Source organism: Anolis carolinensis, chromosome 5 (genome assembly GCF_035594765.1).
Source record: "Anolis carolinensis isolate JA03-04 chromosome 5, rAnoCar3.1.pri, whole genome shotgun sequence".
Taxonomy (NCBI): domain Eukaryota; kingdom Metazoa; phylum Chordata; class Lepidosauria; order Squamata; family Dactyloidae; genus Anolis; species Anolis carolinensis.
In genome coordinates, this window is record NC_085845.1 from 27,072,427 (window position 1) to 27,089,255 (window position 16,829).

The window sequence follows — 16,829 nt, forward strand, 5'->3', positions numbered from 1 at the left end:
TAGCCAATTATATCATGCCTTTGGTTCTCAAAAGGATAACTTTTTATCACTTGGGCACTAGCTCCCTTTTTGAATAAAATGTCAATCAAAAATTTAAAAATCAATGTCAGTTCTTAATCCTTCTGTGTCAGGAATATGGGATCAATTTTTTTTCAAAAATAAATATATTTTTTTGCACTGCCAACTTGTGACAGTTTTCCATACAAAGTCTCCACAACTAATAACTCCTCTCCTTGTCCTCTCTTTTCAGTATCCATCTCCTCTCCAAAACATTCATTCACATTCCTTCTCCTTCTTCTTGACTTACCAAGATTACTTGTATTCCAAAGTGCTGCAAAAAAGAACTTTTAACATTTCCCTATAACCTGTAAGGGGTTTAAACAGTCTGTCGAACAGAAAAAGGGGGAAGTAGCCCACAGAGGCTTGAGTTTTCAAAAGTACACTTGTTCAGGCTCATTTTTTTTTCTTGAGATTCAATTTCTGGGCAAATGTCCAGCTCTTATCTGTTGTATCACCATGTTCTCCAAAAACACTGAAGCATTGTTCTTTCAAAACAAGGATTTTTTTTTCAAGCCTAAGACCATTTTTTTCACACACAAAAAAGATATCTACAGCTTCTGAATTGCCCTGAACAAACATGTTGGCTTTTTCTCAAGACATTTTCCCAGGTCAGAATGCACAGCACACAGAAACCAGGATTTTTTCTCATTTCAGGAAATAGCAGATATTTACACACAGAATGATTTAACCAAAATCACTCTACATCTCTTATTTAGAATCACATCACTCAATTGTCATCTTTTTTCATTAAATTCACATGTCCAACATACATTTTAAAATCTACTAACATTGTTTATAACTCTTTATGCATTTTGAATTCAACACATACATCTCATTCACACAAGGTCAACAGGAATTCTGATTAGTGGTTAGTTGTTTAGATAAAGTCACACATTCTCTCTCAGCTCATGAAACATTCTCACCCAGTTGTCCCAAAACAAGTCCAAAGCAAAGATTTAAGATCCAGGTGAAAGACAGAACCCCTATATATATATATATATATATATATATATATATATATATATATACACACACACATTTACATCATCACTCATTTATCATCATTTTTCTTTCTTTTTTTCCATATTAAATTCACATTACATTTTTAAAACTCCACTAGTTCACAGCGGCTTTCGTTGACCTTGGCTGTCCACTGGAATTCCATTATCTTTCTCTGGGCATTTCGCCTGAGTTTAACAAAAATGACAGGGAAGAAACATTCTAACAAACTTGGATCAGGTTGTTTTTTTTTAAGACACAGTTAACAAGTTCATAACTTATCGTTTTTACCTTGGACTGTCTGCCAAGATTTTCCCACTATCTTTTTTGGCATGAGGCCCAGATGCAAAAGAAAACTTTTTAAGAAAACAGCCTTTGTTTCTCAGAAGTAACAAGGAAAACTCTTTTGAAACACAATTTAACCCTTTAAACATTTCTCATAGAAATTATATGCTTAGTTTCCATTTATGCCAAGTAACTCAAAATAATTCCAGTTTTCTTGCACACACAAGGTCCTCATCAAAGGCTCTTTTTTGAAAGACAGTTTCTGAACCTCAACACAACCCCAACAGCCTCCCTCCCTTTCTCTGGCCTCCCTGCAGCTTGTCAGCAAAAGTAAACTAACAACACAGACAGACCCTCTTCGAATCAGATTTTTTTCAACCGTAATAAAACATTTCTAGATATTTGTGCTCAACATTTTTTGTATAAATCTATAGACTCATTTTTTTCCTTTTTGTTTTCAAAAGGGTATGTCACCTTCCCCTTTTTTCATTTTTTTTTCTTTTCCTTTCCCCGGGAGTTGCGACTCAGTCTTGGATGGATTTCATCCTCATGAGCCCTGGTGGCACTCAGTCTTGGATTTTCATCCTCATGAGCCCTGGTGGCACTCAGTCTTGGATTTTCGTCCTCATGAGCCCTGGTGGCACTCAGTCTTGGATTTTCATCCTCATGGGCCCTGGTGCGACCCAGTCTTGGATGGATTTCATCCTCATGAGCCCTGGTGGCACTCAGTCTTGGATTTTCATCCTCATGAGCCCTGGTGGCACTCAGTCTTGGATTTTCATCCTCATGAGCCCTGGTGCGATCCAGTCTTGGATGGATTTCATCCTCATGAGCCCTGGTGGCACTCAGTCTTGGATTTTCATCCTCATGAGCCCTGGTGGCACTCAGTCTTGGATTTTCATCCTCATGAGCCCTGGTGCGACCCAGTCTTGGATGGATTTCATCCTCATGAGCCCTGGTGGCACTCAGTCTTGGATTTTCATCCTCATGAGCCCTGGTGGCACTCAGTCTTGGATTTTCATCCTCATGAGCCCTGGTGGCACTCAGTCTTGGATTTTCATCCTCATGAGCCCTGGTGCGACCCAGTCTTGGATGGATTTCATCCTCATGAGCCCTGGTGGCACTCAGTCTTGGATTTTCATCCTCATGAGCCCTGGTGGCACTCAGTCTTGGATTTTCATCCTCATGAGCCCTGGTGCGACCCAGTCTTGGATGGATTTCATCCTCATGAGTCCTGCACGACTTGGTCTTGGGGCACCCTCACAAGTCTTGTTCTCTGGGGAATTCCTTCTACGGCTCTACTTGCAACTGAGCCGAAATTGTCTAACATACACTGTAATGGGGTGGTGGATTTGAACCCACTGCCTCCCATCCTTCCTAATAGAGGGGACTGCCTTGGCCTGGGCACCCGGACACTCAACGGTATGCGTCAGGAATCACAAGACAGAACCCCTTTCTACCTCCCTGGGAACCTTTGTGTGTCCCTCCCGGCACCCGTGTTCCCTAGTGTCTCACTTGACCACTATACTTGCCAGATTTCTGTAGACGTCAGACCAACCTTCGCCCCTGGACTTTTCCCTGGATCCTTTTCCTCCTGTCTGGTTTCTTTGGAACCTCACTGGCGTTGCGGCTCCCACCGTCGGCTGGCGTTGGCATCAGAGGCAAGTACCGCAGCCGGTCTTGCAATATTCAGGGGCCCCTTCTCGTCTCACGGTAGTTGCCTCCGGCCCCCACCGCCGAGTTGGGACCGTCCCGCCAACGGGATCCGTCTCCGACCTCCTGGCCCGTCTTATTGTGGGATCATGTCGGGGTCACCAGAAAATGTAGCGGAAGTCAGACTTCCCCTCTTCTCGGCTTCTCGTGTGTCTGTGCGGACGCAGTGGAAGTAGGAGACAGACAACTGGAGTTTTTTTCCATAGAAAGCAGTTTACTAAAGTTCATGCAGCTGCAGAGGTTCATCCCACGCACAACTAGGTGCTGAAAAGGGAGAACCCTGCCGACAGGGTCAAGTGTCTATTTATACAATTCAATGAGTTCGGTTTACGACCGCCCACATATCAAACCATTGGTGCATATTTGTGGTGCAGTATTACATTTCGTCATTACTTTCGTTTCTCTCAAAACACATGATTTCGGGGAAATCATGTGATAACCCATCGGCTGTGTACCTGGCCTGCTCGTACCTCCTTATATGGCCATTTCCTCCTACCCCTTCATTCCTGCCTTAATATCTTAGGATGTGACTCAATTGTTCCCAACATAGAACCTTGGAAAAAGTTGTGCAAATACTTCAAGAAAAACATCTACAAGAAACTCCAGATAAATAAATAAAAATGGTTTGTTCCAACAAGAAAATAAAAGGTTATTTGTCAGCTTAGCAAATAACTGGCATATAACTCCATGTATTTTCATATGTGAACTAGTGTGATGTATTGATTACAGTGTTGAGCTAAGATTTGAACAATCCATATTCATGTCTGGTCAGAACCATTAAACTTGCTATCTGACCTTCAACTCACTCTGTCTTAGCCTAAAAGGATTTGTGTAAGAATAAAGTGGGAAGAAGGGAAATATGTTTGGCACCATAAGCTCATTAGATTAAAGATGGGATGCAAAATTGAATACCTGCCCTTAACATTTGAGATCTCCCTTTGGGGTCTGCTCCTAATATCTTTGTTAATTCTTATGTTGTCTGATGTATCATAGTTCTGAATAGTGGTGCAAAGGAAAGAAGACCAATGAGGAATATTCAAATGGAAAATGTAGGGGGGAAATGAATTCCTCAGTGCCAAGATTGCAAATGTAAAAAATGCAAATAACGAAGAACCAGATATTATAGTAAACATTTAAGATATGAAGATTATGATGGATTTGCTACTAGAGTACCTACAGAAACTAAAGGTTCATTCATCATAGTTTTATTTCTGTCCTACCACCATCTCCCAAAAGGTTGACAAATATTAAAATAAGCTCTCTACGCGCACTTCCAGCCAGGCCCTATATCCCAGGATCTGATCCCAGGATTATCTGCCAGTGGGGACTCGTATAATTCAGTTTAAAGCAGAAAACCTGGGATCCTGGGATATAGGTCCTGTCTGGAAGGGCCTTAGGGCATCTTTGCTTAAAGTATGTGAATATCTTGGGAAGTGAGGTTAAAATGTTTAGTGCATTTAGTCTAGAAAGAGAAGGATAGAAGCCAATGCAAATGCAGCAAAGAGTGCAGTTGGTTTCTAATTCTTTCATTTTGACTGGATATCAAGGCACTTTGAATTGTGGTCTTACATAGCTGCTTAGAACTGATGCAAAATATTTATCTTTTCTTGGGTAGCTGTCGGGTTTTGATGTTGGCAATTTCTCATTGTCACTATTTATTTATGAAGATTTACTCACCCCCACTTCTCAATGAATTTCAGTGTCCTGGTCAAGCATGCCTTTCACCTCTGCTTTAAGGCCATGCCTCGGTGGTTTTATTTGTCACTAACAGTTCTCCGTTACAAGCTGTCTGCAAAGGAGCTGAAGGGAGAAGCTAAGTCCTGGGACAAGATCTGTGACCCCATCAATCTCCATGAAGATAGGCAACCTTCATTATGTCCACTGTTTTCACAGAGCTAAAACAATCTAAGATTTTAAATCAGGATCTGCTGATGTTAGCAAGGTCTTTCTGATCATAGGAGCAGCCCTCCATAGGTCTAGCAAATGTGCATCTATAATAAATAATAATCTTTATTCTTATACCCTGCCTCCATCTCCCTGAATGGACCCGAGGCGGCTCACATGGGGCAAGAGCCCAGTCAAATACAATAAGAAACATAAAACGTCAAATAACAAGAACCGTGTGCACAAGAGGCAACATTAACATAAAAATACCAATTTGTTTTCCCACATTAACAGCCAGATGCTTCCAGGAAATATATGAACGGGGCATGAAGGCAGTAGTGTGCAGACATTTGACACTGGATTTCACTTAATATGTCACTTCATATGACACTGGATTTCACTTAATATGTGGTTACCTATAGGATTAAAAAATAGCTTGAGTTGGAATAACATTTTCTTGTGACATCTTAAAGGTCTACACATTTACTATAGCTTGTATTTTTATGGATAGTAGCCCCCATATGATTCTAAAAGTAGATATGGAACAGTAAGATAAGGGAATGATAAGTATTTTTGGTGGAGGCCTGTCATTTGTCCTTCAAATATGGATGAAATCCATATTTCCTGTGCCTGGTAAATCTGCTTTAGAAAATTGTGTTCCCATATATAACCAAGTTGTTTTCACAGAGAATTTTGAATGCTTCCAAAATGTGAGCATTTCCTTCATAGTAGAAGAGTGGATGATGGATAACAATTTGTTATCATCCTTCCTTTTTATTCTTTCACAGACAACTGCACTAAACTCCTGAAAAATGACATAAGAGATACCAGATAAGCAGGCTTCACCATTTGCATTTTTTTGTATTTAAAGGTTGTTCAAGGGCAGCACCATCTACCCTATTACCCTAAAACAATGTGTGATTCTTAAAGGCACATCCTATTTTTATTGTTGTAGAAGTCATAAGGAACTTCTGGTCCATGTTGTTGATTTCACCCTATGGCCTGTCCCATTTGGGCAGCAGGTCCTTGGAGAAAGACCTGCATCTTCCAGGAAAACAAAGTGGCTGCCAAAGTCTTGAAGAGTAATTCTTGAACCTGTAGCTCAGCCATCTTTGCTTCTCCCTCATTTTCTTTACATGAGAGATATGTCAACTCTTTTTATCATATTAGAAGCAAATTGAGAATATACTGCAAGTCTATTCATGCTGAAATTCCATGTCAACTCGTAAAATACATTGTTTTAACTTGTTGATTGTATGACATCATCAGGGCTGTTTTTGTGGAATCATCGGATTTGACATAGGGAAAATATCTAGGAAAATGAACCTAGGCTGCTGTACCTCAGTTCAACTATTAGGTGATAACTGCAACATTGAGTTAAGTGTGCAGGTGCATTTAACATTGGAGGAGGCGGTGAGCTAGATTAGGGTTACAATATACAAGGAAGAAGATTACCTGTTCTCTGTGTTACTACAGTTTCAACAAAAATCAAAGAATACTGTTTCTGGTATCAGTACCAACTTGTCTTCTAGATCAGGACAAATAGTTTTGAACTGCCAAATAACAGTGTATTTGCCAAAGAAAGCGTATAGAACAGTGGTTCTCAGCCTGGTGTCCCCAGATGTTTTTGGCCTACAACTACCAGAAATCCCAGCCAGTTTACCAGCTGTTAGGATATCTGGGAGTTGAAGGCCAAAAACATATGGGAACCCCAGGTTGAGAACTACTGGTATAGAATCATAGAATAATAGAGTTGGAAGAGACCACATGGGCCATCTATTCCAACCCCCTTCCATGCAGGAAAAGCACAGTAATTTCATCTGAGCCACCACGTGGCAGAAAAGGGTTTTAAAAAGCAAAAGCAGCACTACCTTTGTGCCCAATCCTGTACCGATCCCCCTGTGACTGGTATTTTTTAAGATGAAAAACAAGTAGATGCATTAAATATGTTTAGTTGATGTAATGTCTGGCTTTTAGCCAGAGCGGTTACCTCATCCGACAAAGGCATTGGTAGTGAATTTTCTCAGGTGCTCATTTCCTGGCCACTTGTATGAGAAAGATGTGCCAAGAAATGCTCAAGCAACAAGTCTTGCCCATATTGTGGCACTTAATGATTGAGTACTGCAAAGTACTTCAAGGAGAATGGATCTCTCTGCAGAATGGTTCAATGGTGGAAACTACCATTTGAAATTTGCTGGACCCAACAAAGTAAGCCCATGTTTGCTAAATTCCCATCTCTTCTGAAGTTCTGAAAAGGAAGCTTGTGAAAAGAGGAGTGGAAGAACCAAAAAGAAACATTCAGGGATTTATTTATTTTTGAAAGAGCCGCGGCGATAACATATGTCTGACTTGGTATTTATAGTTTGTGCCTCATATGAGAAAAGTAATGTATCAACATTTCTATGTGTCGCAAAGTGTCAATTGGCAAGGGTGGGATTATTTAAAATGCGCATTGGAAGAATAAGATCCTCATCCATTTGCGCGCTAATGTGCTGTTCTAAGTCATGCATCATGACATCTTCAAGGAGGCCAGTCATAATTATGATGGATTAGACTGCAGAGTTGGTCCTAGATGCAATAATTGTTTCACAGATGCTACCGATGTGACTTGAATTTCTAATAAATCATGGCTTGCAGGCAGAAAATGTGAAGCGGAATACCCAGCTCATGTAATTGTAGAAGGAGCTGGTTTTGGAGGGTCAGGGACAAGAAATGTTATTAATGCAAAAAAGAAAAGAAAAGAAAGTGATGTCATAATATGAGGTTTTTCATAATCCTATAGAACAGCACACAGGGCATTATACATATTATTATCGCTAAACTAAATACCTCATTGGTTTCAGTTTTCCAAATGGAATAAACTCCCCTTGAAGTTGAATTCAGTATTAGAGCTGGACTCTTAGCTGTCCTTTTTTACCTTTCCTCACCCTCCTCTAATGCTATTATTTATTTTGAGTTCTAGTTACTGCTTTCTCATAAATTTATCTTAGGTGGTAAGCAGTCATGTTCTGCATAGCTAACTCAGACAAGTGAGAGGAATGACTCCTGATCACATGAAGATTCTAGCCAATTTTCATTCCTTTCTCTTTATTTTGATGTTTCCTAGAAAAGCAGATTTTACTGTTGGCAAAGAACAACTCTCTCTTCAGAACACTAATCATTATTGAAAAATATTGCTTGAGTATACTTTTCATTATTTGAAATAAGATAAAGTGATTCAAGTGGCATAATGGCTAACGTGGTCCTTAGCTTTGACTGCATCTACACTGTAAAATTAATGTAGCTTGGCATCACTTTAATTGCCCTCGCTCAATGCTATTAAATCATCGGAGTTGTAGTTTTGCTATCTCTTTTGCTTTCTCTATCAAAGAGTGCTGGTGCCTGGCCAAACTACAAATCCCAGGATTTCATGGCCCTGAGTCATGGTAAAGTAGTGTCAAGCTGCATTAATTCTAGAGTGTAGATGCACTCATAGACTCACCATCCTCCCCAATGAGACCTTATAGATCAGTGAAGGTTGTATGTCAGACTCTTAAGATTTTGGAATATCTACCATGATGTAGGAACCATCAGCTACAGAACAAGTAATTCATTAGAGCAAAAAAGTTTCTCAGAGTTGGGACTCACAGCAGGACTTGTGTGGTACCTGGTCAGCCTTTATAAGGCCTCAGATGGTGTGACTTCTAGTCAGCTTTCACACAGTGCTCTGTCCAAGGTTCTGACAACTTCTGCTTTGTCTAAACCAGCCCTGACCTAACCTTATTTTAGCAGACGTGATTGCGCCTTACTTGCCTTGACCTGACTTAAACTTACTGTGCTGTGCCAAGAAATGTCAGTTTTGTGTTTCTTGTGGTGGTTGTAGCAGCAGTGCTACACTTTCCAGATTCCCCTGTCTAGCATAGGAATCTGGGAGCTTGTAACTTCCAAAATCTTGTTTCTCAGCTCTAATGCCGTTGTTGCAGTCTGCTTTTGCTGTCAGCTATGAATGAGACCAAAACAGATTTCCTTATTTTTATCAAAGTTACTCCAGCAATGTTATAGCTGTATTTTAAGCATTGGATTATATAACTCAGTACTTAGAATGATTATTTTCCCCTACCCTTATATTTTGGTTGCTTACCTGTTGAATACAAAGATTTAAACTAAAGACTTTCAAGGGTGCCTCAGCATTTTTATGTGCAATCATTTTGGATAGAAGCAAAAATGTGCATATATTTAATCTCTTATTACCCTTTACATTATAAGGCAATAAACCAGTACAATGAGGAGTAAGCTATTCACACCATCTGCTATTCAACATCACAGAGAAATTAGGGGATGCTAAGTAATATATCTGCTACAGTCTGCACCATGTGAGCATTAACATATTCATATTTTCTTCCAGTTTTAAGCAAGGAACAGTTTTTAAATTACAGATATAGCCTGCCCTGAAACATTACAGGTCTGATTGAGTTCATGGACCTTTTGCAGGTTCTGTTGTGTTTTCATGGTGCAGAATGCTCAAAATGATCTTCCCAGAAGGGCTAGAAACTATTTTACAGTAAGCTATGATGGTGTGGCAATTTAGATCGTGGAATCGGTATGCCAAAGCATCGACTCCAGCTCTGATGTCTCTGTTTTTCCACTATCCACTCTGACTCCGTACAAAGCAATGCTTTCAAAAATCAGTTGACAGTTCTAAAATTGGGTATTATTTTTTCAGTTTTTTCTCCTTAAATCTCTATCAGGTGCTATACATATGCTCACTGTGATTTTAGGACTATTTCACATGTCTCAAGAGAGATGGAATATGTGTTAAAGATACTATCCCAATCTTATAGTGAATCACACATTTAACAAACTTGAATTATGTGTTTTACTAATCATTGTAGTGTGTAAATTCTTTACTAGCACTCCAGAGCATTTTTGCCATATGTATTCCACACAGTGGACATCTAACTTGCCAGCTATGTAGTGGAAATAGAATATGTATGAATTATTGTAATGTGAATTTAGGGGTTTCAATTCAGCTAGAGCAGTGGTTCTCAACCTGTGGGTCCCCAGATGTTTTGCCCTTTAACTCCCAGAAATCCTAACAGCTGGTAAACTGGCTGGATTTCTGGGAGTTGATTTCTGGGGACCCACAGGTTGAGAAACACTGAGCTAGAGGAAGTACACTATAACTTGGGGACATAAATACTTAAGTAATATGTGGGTATGTTCAGCTTTATGGTTTGTATCACTTAAGTGTGACTTTCTCCCATTTTCTCTTTCAGATACAGTAAGAGGGCAACCTTGTGGATGGCCCCAGAGTAGGCCAGATGGAACAGGACATAACCAACCATGTTGAAGGCAATAGTTTGAGCCCATTTCTAATTCCACATCCTTCTCATGTTTGCCAGACAGAGCCTTTGTCAGTGAAGCTGCAGAATGGAAGCCCATCAGCCGAGAAGGCCCACGTTGAAGTAAATGGCAATGATTCATGGCTGCATTTCAAGGATAGCTATGGAATGAAGTATGCTGTGAAAGGAAAAGCAAATAATCGAGTAAGCCCTGATCTCATGCAGGAAAGGAGAAGTTGTCATAAATATATGCAAAATGGTGGGATAAAACGCACTTTCAGTGATCCATCCCTGTATGGGCTTTACCAGAACAAGAAACTTAAACAAGATGAAGAAGCAAAAGGAGGGAAAGAGGCCTTCTTAGATGATGGTGATCAACCAGATCAACCAGATATTTCTAATGCATGTAATAATAAGGACTTGGCAGGTTTTAGGGTGGAACAAAGTGCAGCTTCAGTTCTTATACAGTCTTCAAGATACAACTGTGGTGCTTTAAAATCTCCTCATGCTCCTCAAATTCAGAATGAACTGGAGAATAAAGACATTAATTGCCACAAGAGAGACATTGTCTTGCTACACAAGAACAAGGCAGTGCCAATACCTAATGGTGCTATCGTTACTGCCTCTTCTATGGAAAACATGCATGGCGAACTCCTTGAGAAAACACTTTCTCAGTATAATCCAGACCATGTTTCCATTGCAATGCAAAAATCCACATCTCTTACAAATGCCATAAGTACTCAGGCTACTAATGAGTTGGCTTGTGGCACACCACATTCATCCGATACCTCAGGGCAGATCAGCTCCCCACAAACCTCAAATTCTGAGCTGCCTCAGGTGCTATCTTCTGTGGCTACTAAGATCCACAGTACTGAAAACTCCAGTAAACCACCTATATTGCCAGCTTGCTACACTTTTCAGAATCCAGAACTTCAGTTACAGAAGGAAAAGTCAGAAAATGCACGCCAGTCACCTGCAGAGAACTTTGTCCCAGGAGATACGGGGCAGGTTCCCAATTTGGATTACTCACGAACCAATCAAAATTTCTCACTAAATCCTAATAGCAACTCGGAAGCTCAAAACAATAGCTTGAAAATATTGTCAGAGCCTTCTGGTGAAAATGGTGCTTTATTTCAACAAAATTCCATGTTCAAGAAGGATTCTTTTAGTTCACCTTCAGTTGCATCTTCCTCTCCAACTCCAGAAATAAACAGTATTCTGTCTACTGAGGGTTCAGAAGGCCATAATAACACTTCTGAGACTCAAAGTCAAATGAACCATTTTAAAGAAGAGAAAGATGGAGAGCAACAGCTACAAGGGGAAATTGCAACACAGATTCCTGACTTTTGCCAGCAAACACTAAGTTTGCAACAGGGTCTTCAACAAGGTGCTCAGGCTTCATCTGGCAATGAAACTGATCCAGTGCTCTCAGTGACATCAGGAGTCAGAGAACAATACCCCAATGAAATGACACCAGGAATCAGCCAACAATATCCCAATGAACTGCAGATCAAACTGGAGCCTCACATTCAAGACACACAATTATTAGGAAGCCATAAGGATCTGCAACATTTTCAGCATCTCTATGGCCAAATGAATCAGGAAAATCTTGCTGATAATGAAAAAGATACAGTAAAAAATCAGTTTCAACAGTTAAGGTCTCACCTGCAGTCTTCGTGGACAGGAATGACTTCTCCTCACTTTCATCCCAATGAGTCTCCCCAAAAATCAAATGAGGTGCTTTTGAGGACAATGCTTCAGTTCCAGTCAAATTCATCAGAGCAGACACATCCAGAGCAGTATTCTGAAAATCCTGATAGGTCGAAAGGCCATACAGAACAAGCATGCTACCAGAATATCACACAATGTGAGCAAATACCAGCACTATACAAGAATGAGGTGACCCAGTTGCCTCCTCACCTTACAGCCAACCAGCAAATGCATTTTCAAAAACATTCACCCCCACAGCCTACAAAGATGAATACTATGTTGAAATCCCATGAACAGCAGCAAAATGCAAAGCACTTTCACTTTGAGGCACGAGCAGAACATCACAATGAAGAGTCTTTGGAAGCACAGTTAAAACCACAGCACTTAAATCCTCCACCACAGGAGAATGAGCAATTTTTACGTTCACATATTTTGCAACAGATGCTCCAGACTCAGCCAGTACAACTGCCACAGAATCCACAAATAACCATGAGCTCCCAGCAGCAAGCATTGCAAATGAAAAACAGAGACCTTCCCCAGACATTTTCCCATTCACATAGCAGTCAAGAGCAACAACTGGAAGGAACTTCATTTAGTCAATTTAAATTAGAGGAATTTGAAACAGCGAACAATAACTTCAAATCAAGTGAGTTCCCAATGCAGAACCCCCAGACCAGACTGGACCATGGATCAGGTATCAACAATCATGCTTTCAAAGTAAATACTATCGAAAAGCATTCCTACCCAAACAACATGCACTTAATCCCTGAGAAAAGGGAAAAGCTTATGAACACTGAGCTGTTTGCAGAAAACATGACACATGACTTACAGCATATGCAATATTATTCAAATAGTATGACCCCAAAACAAGATACATCCCAGTGTTTTCAGGATCAGAAGCCACAGTCTCCGCTAGGATCAGCTCCACAACGGCCCTTCCAGCAAACACAGGAATATCCAAATTTTACCTCCAACATGTGTAGCCAGCAAGCTACCCAGATTCAACCGAGTTACTTGCCATATAGTCAGCAAACAGTATCTAATGCAATAGATCAAAGGGAATGCCAGATTACATCTCAACCCCATAGAGATTTTCAAAAACATGCTGCTCTCCGGTGGCATATTTTAAACAAGCAAGAGCAGCAACTTAACCAAAACAAATCTGACACATGTCACATTATGGGTCACAACAAACCTATCAAACCTGAAGCTGGTTCCAAGTTGAATGCATGCCTTCCTCAGTTGGCTGGGCAGTTGGAAAACAAGACATGGAAGAAAACGATCAAACAAGAAGTTCAGAACTTTAGTTGTGAGAACATGCAACAAAGGAGTATTATTGAAACCATGGAGCAGCAGCTGAGACAGATTCAGGTCAAAACACCCTTTGATCACAAGTCCCTTACTATCAAATCACCAAAACATATAAAAGTTGAATCTGCAGGACCCATCACTATTCTGTCAAGAAATTACAATGCTGCAGAATTTCATGCTTCATCCTTAGATCAACAAGCTGTTCATTCTAATGAAAAAACGCCAACCAAAAGAACTGCTGGAACAGCCTTCAATCATTTTTTAGAGTCACCTTCCAAGTTATTTGATACTCCTGTCAAAAACTTGCTGGATACACCTGTCAAAACCCAGTACGATTTCCCCTCATGCAGCTGTGTTGGTGAGTTTAATATTATATTTTTAAAATGAAGGTGATAAATGCATTCTCCATTTTATTATGACTTACTAAGGCTACCCGACTTACTAAGGAAACTGTGACTTCCTCTTCTCTGTCCTGTCTTACATTAAACATTCTAGCTTTTAAAAATAATATAAAAGAGGTTGCATTTTTTAGAAATTATATTTGAACAATTTATTTAGACATTTAACCTGCTAAAAATCTGATTCATACAATTCCATTGCTTTCTGTCCTTTTCCTTCATGAAGCAAGTTGTGAGCAAACAGAGCTGCATGGCATCTTTCTATGTGATCTGCTTTCCTGTTTTGCTTGGGAGTAGATCAGTGATTCCCAAAGTGGGCACTACTGCCCCCTGGTGGGCGCTGCAGTGGTCCAGGGGGGTGGTGATGGCCACAGGTGCATTTGCCATATGCATTTATACATATATCTTTCTGTTTAATTGCTATTAAACTTTTAAAACATTAATTTCCAGGGGGCACGGAGTAATATTTTTTCTGGAAAAGGGGCGATAGGCCAAATAAGTTTGGGAACGACTGGAGTAGATTTCCAAGAGGAATATCCCATGGGTAAACAAATGCTGTAAATATAGCAGGTATCTTACTTGTTACATCCAGGCACAGTGCAGGCATCCAGTTCAGAGAAAGTAAGGTCTATCTTCACTTGAGCTTTTTATAGATGCCATTCCCCCTCCAGCCTGAGCAGGCCCAGAAATGCAAGGTGGATACCTAAACCAAAAATGGACAACTACCCAAATTCTGATGGTTGCACATGCCATTCAGCAGACCTTGAGGAGACAATCCACCATTGCTCCAAGCCAGATACTCTCAAATACTGGCCCTCCAGCTGTTTGGGCTTCCAACTTCCAGAAGCCCTGGCTAACTTGTTCAGTGGTCAAGAATTCTGTGAGTTGGAGGCCCAAACAGCTGGAGGGCCAGAATTTGAGAATTTCTGGTCCAAGCCTTCTAATGGGTGTGCTAGGATGGATACAGATTGTTTTTAGCCTAGTAGATGATGCCTGTTTCCAAAAGAGGAAATAACTAGAAGTTGGGTTCTTCATTGTAAGGGGAAAAAAGCCATGGCTTCAAAAGAGCCTGGGGGCAAACATATGATGAAGTTGCCCTGCCATGCCCTCTAGAGGACACATAGCACACCTTGAGTTAAAAAAAAATATGGAGAACACCTGAGTGATGGTCTGGAGCTTGCACTGTGTAATTTTCCCATCTTGAACTAGACAAAAAAATCTTCTGAAGGTCGAGCAAGGACATTGCATCCAGTTCTGAGAGGGTAAATTAGGACACAACTACTTGCGAGTGAAAGCAGAAAATATGTCTCCATACAAAGCTTTATCCCCAATAGAATGTAAACGTGTGTGTGTGTGTGGAGTTTAAAAAAGAGAATGTAGGTTTAGAGTGCTTGTGTCCTATCCCACACCCCACCCCACACCCCTTTAGCTGTTTTCTCCCATCAAAGCTCTCTTTCAGGACTGTAGAAAAAAAATTATTATGGGGATGCAATAAGAGAAATAAGAGTAAGAGAAATAGAGTAAACTCAGTATCTTATCACACATGCCGTGTTACTTTGGTCCTTTAAATGTATCTCTCTATGCCCCACTTTAGATGGAACTGGAGATGACCCACAGTTGACACATGACTCTTCTTCTTCTTCTTCTTCTTCTTCTTCTTCTTCTTCTTCTTCCTCTTCTTCTTCTTCTTCTTCACATTGTGAAAATGGTTTCTATAAATGCACAACTACAACAAATACATTCCTACACTTCAAAATCATTGCTCTGGCTTTAAATGAGCAGTTTGTTGCAAGAAACATGTATTTTTAACTTCAAAATGTAAAACCAGTTCAATTTTTCTTGTGATTTTAAAATCATCTAGGACACATAAGATTTTAACTTTATAGTGCAATGGTTCTGAAAGTGAATAATTCTATTAGTATGAATCGAAGTCCATTCAGTTTCTTTATGGTTGAACCAGATGATATAACATAATTTTTCACTTTTCAGTATCTCTGCACCAAGAAACAATAAGAAGTGATGTGATACTTAGGTGGGCAGAGCATGATCTCATCCAATTTTTTTAATTTGCTGAACATTTAGATAACATACCACAAGATTTTACCACAACAAACAGAGCAGCCTTTAACTGACTTTGCCAGAGTAATTGCAATAATCATGCACTACAATTTCTTTACTGATGCTGTTTGAATTAGTACAAATTGCTTCTTGTATCCCAAACATTACTCATTATTATCTTTAGCGCAAATACTCCCTTTTTTATTTTTCCCTTCCAAAGTGAAAATCACAGCTACGCCTACACCTCTCTTACCAGTCTCTCAATGAAATGTCAAACAACTAACTGCACATAACCATATGTCTTATGGATTAATTTTACTCTATGTATAATGTACATCTTAGAATAATTTCTTAAAGAAATTTGGCCCAAAAGGACTTAGATGAATGAATAAATTAGACAAAGGTTTGTTGTACAACTTTGAAAGAACTTCAAAAGAAATACAATACTAATCTTTTTGTTTTCCTGTTTCAATCTTGTTTTAAACAGAACAGATTATTGAGAAAGATGAAGGTCCTTTCTATACTCATCTGGGAGCTGGTCCCAATGTGGCTGCTATTAGACAAATCATGGAAGAACGGTAATGAGTTGCCAAAGATATTAGTAAATGTGCATATTAGTTTCCCCCCAGTGTTCAAGGCTAAAGAACACCACAGTTACAGATGCAAGAAATAACTGGTAGGCTGGCTCCTCCACCATTGCCAAGAGGACACTGTCTTGTTTAATGGAGAATCACAATATTTGGCTGGCCTGATGGATTGCTCTCGTAAACTGCCTACTCCCAATTTGGTGCCAGTAAATGTGAATGGGAACAAGCATTCTCCAACCTGCCAAGTAGAAATGTTGGCAGTGGCAAGAAAAATCGGCAGTAACCTGGCATATATGCCATGCAGATTTGGGAGAAGCATTTTTACAAATGCATGTAAACAAAAAGTGAAGCATACAAAAATGAATCCAAAGATTCACCTTTTTTCTCCTAATACACATTAAGGTGGCTAGAATAGTCCATGGGAATGATTAAATAGCTTTGTACACATAAATCTGTACCAAATTTCAACTTTTATATTTGCATCTCTCTCCCTCTCTTTCACT

General features: G+C 39.9%; 1 protein-coding gene across 3 annotated transcripts in view; it reads left to right on the forward strand.

Annotated features, from left to right (window-relative positions):
• Positions 1-16,829, forward strand: part of tet2 (tet methylcytosine dioxygenase 2) — a 77,849-nt gene that overhangs the window by 44,371 nt on the left and 16,649 nt on the right. For all 3 annotated transcript variants that reach the window (XM_062982618.1, XM_062982617.1, XM_062982619.1), the window contains 2 exons: positions 10,197-13,641; positions 16,227-16,317. In XM_062982618.1, coding sequence (XP_062838688.1) covers positions 10,242-13,641; positions 16,227-16,317 — 3,491 coding nt within the window. In that variant the 5' untranslated portion in view covers positions 10,197-10,241. The remainder of the gene's footprint in view (positions 1-10,196; positions 13,642-16,226; positions 16,318-16,829) is intronic.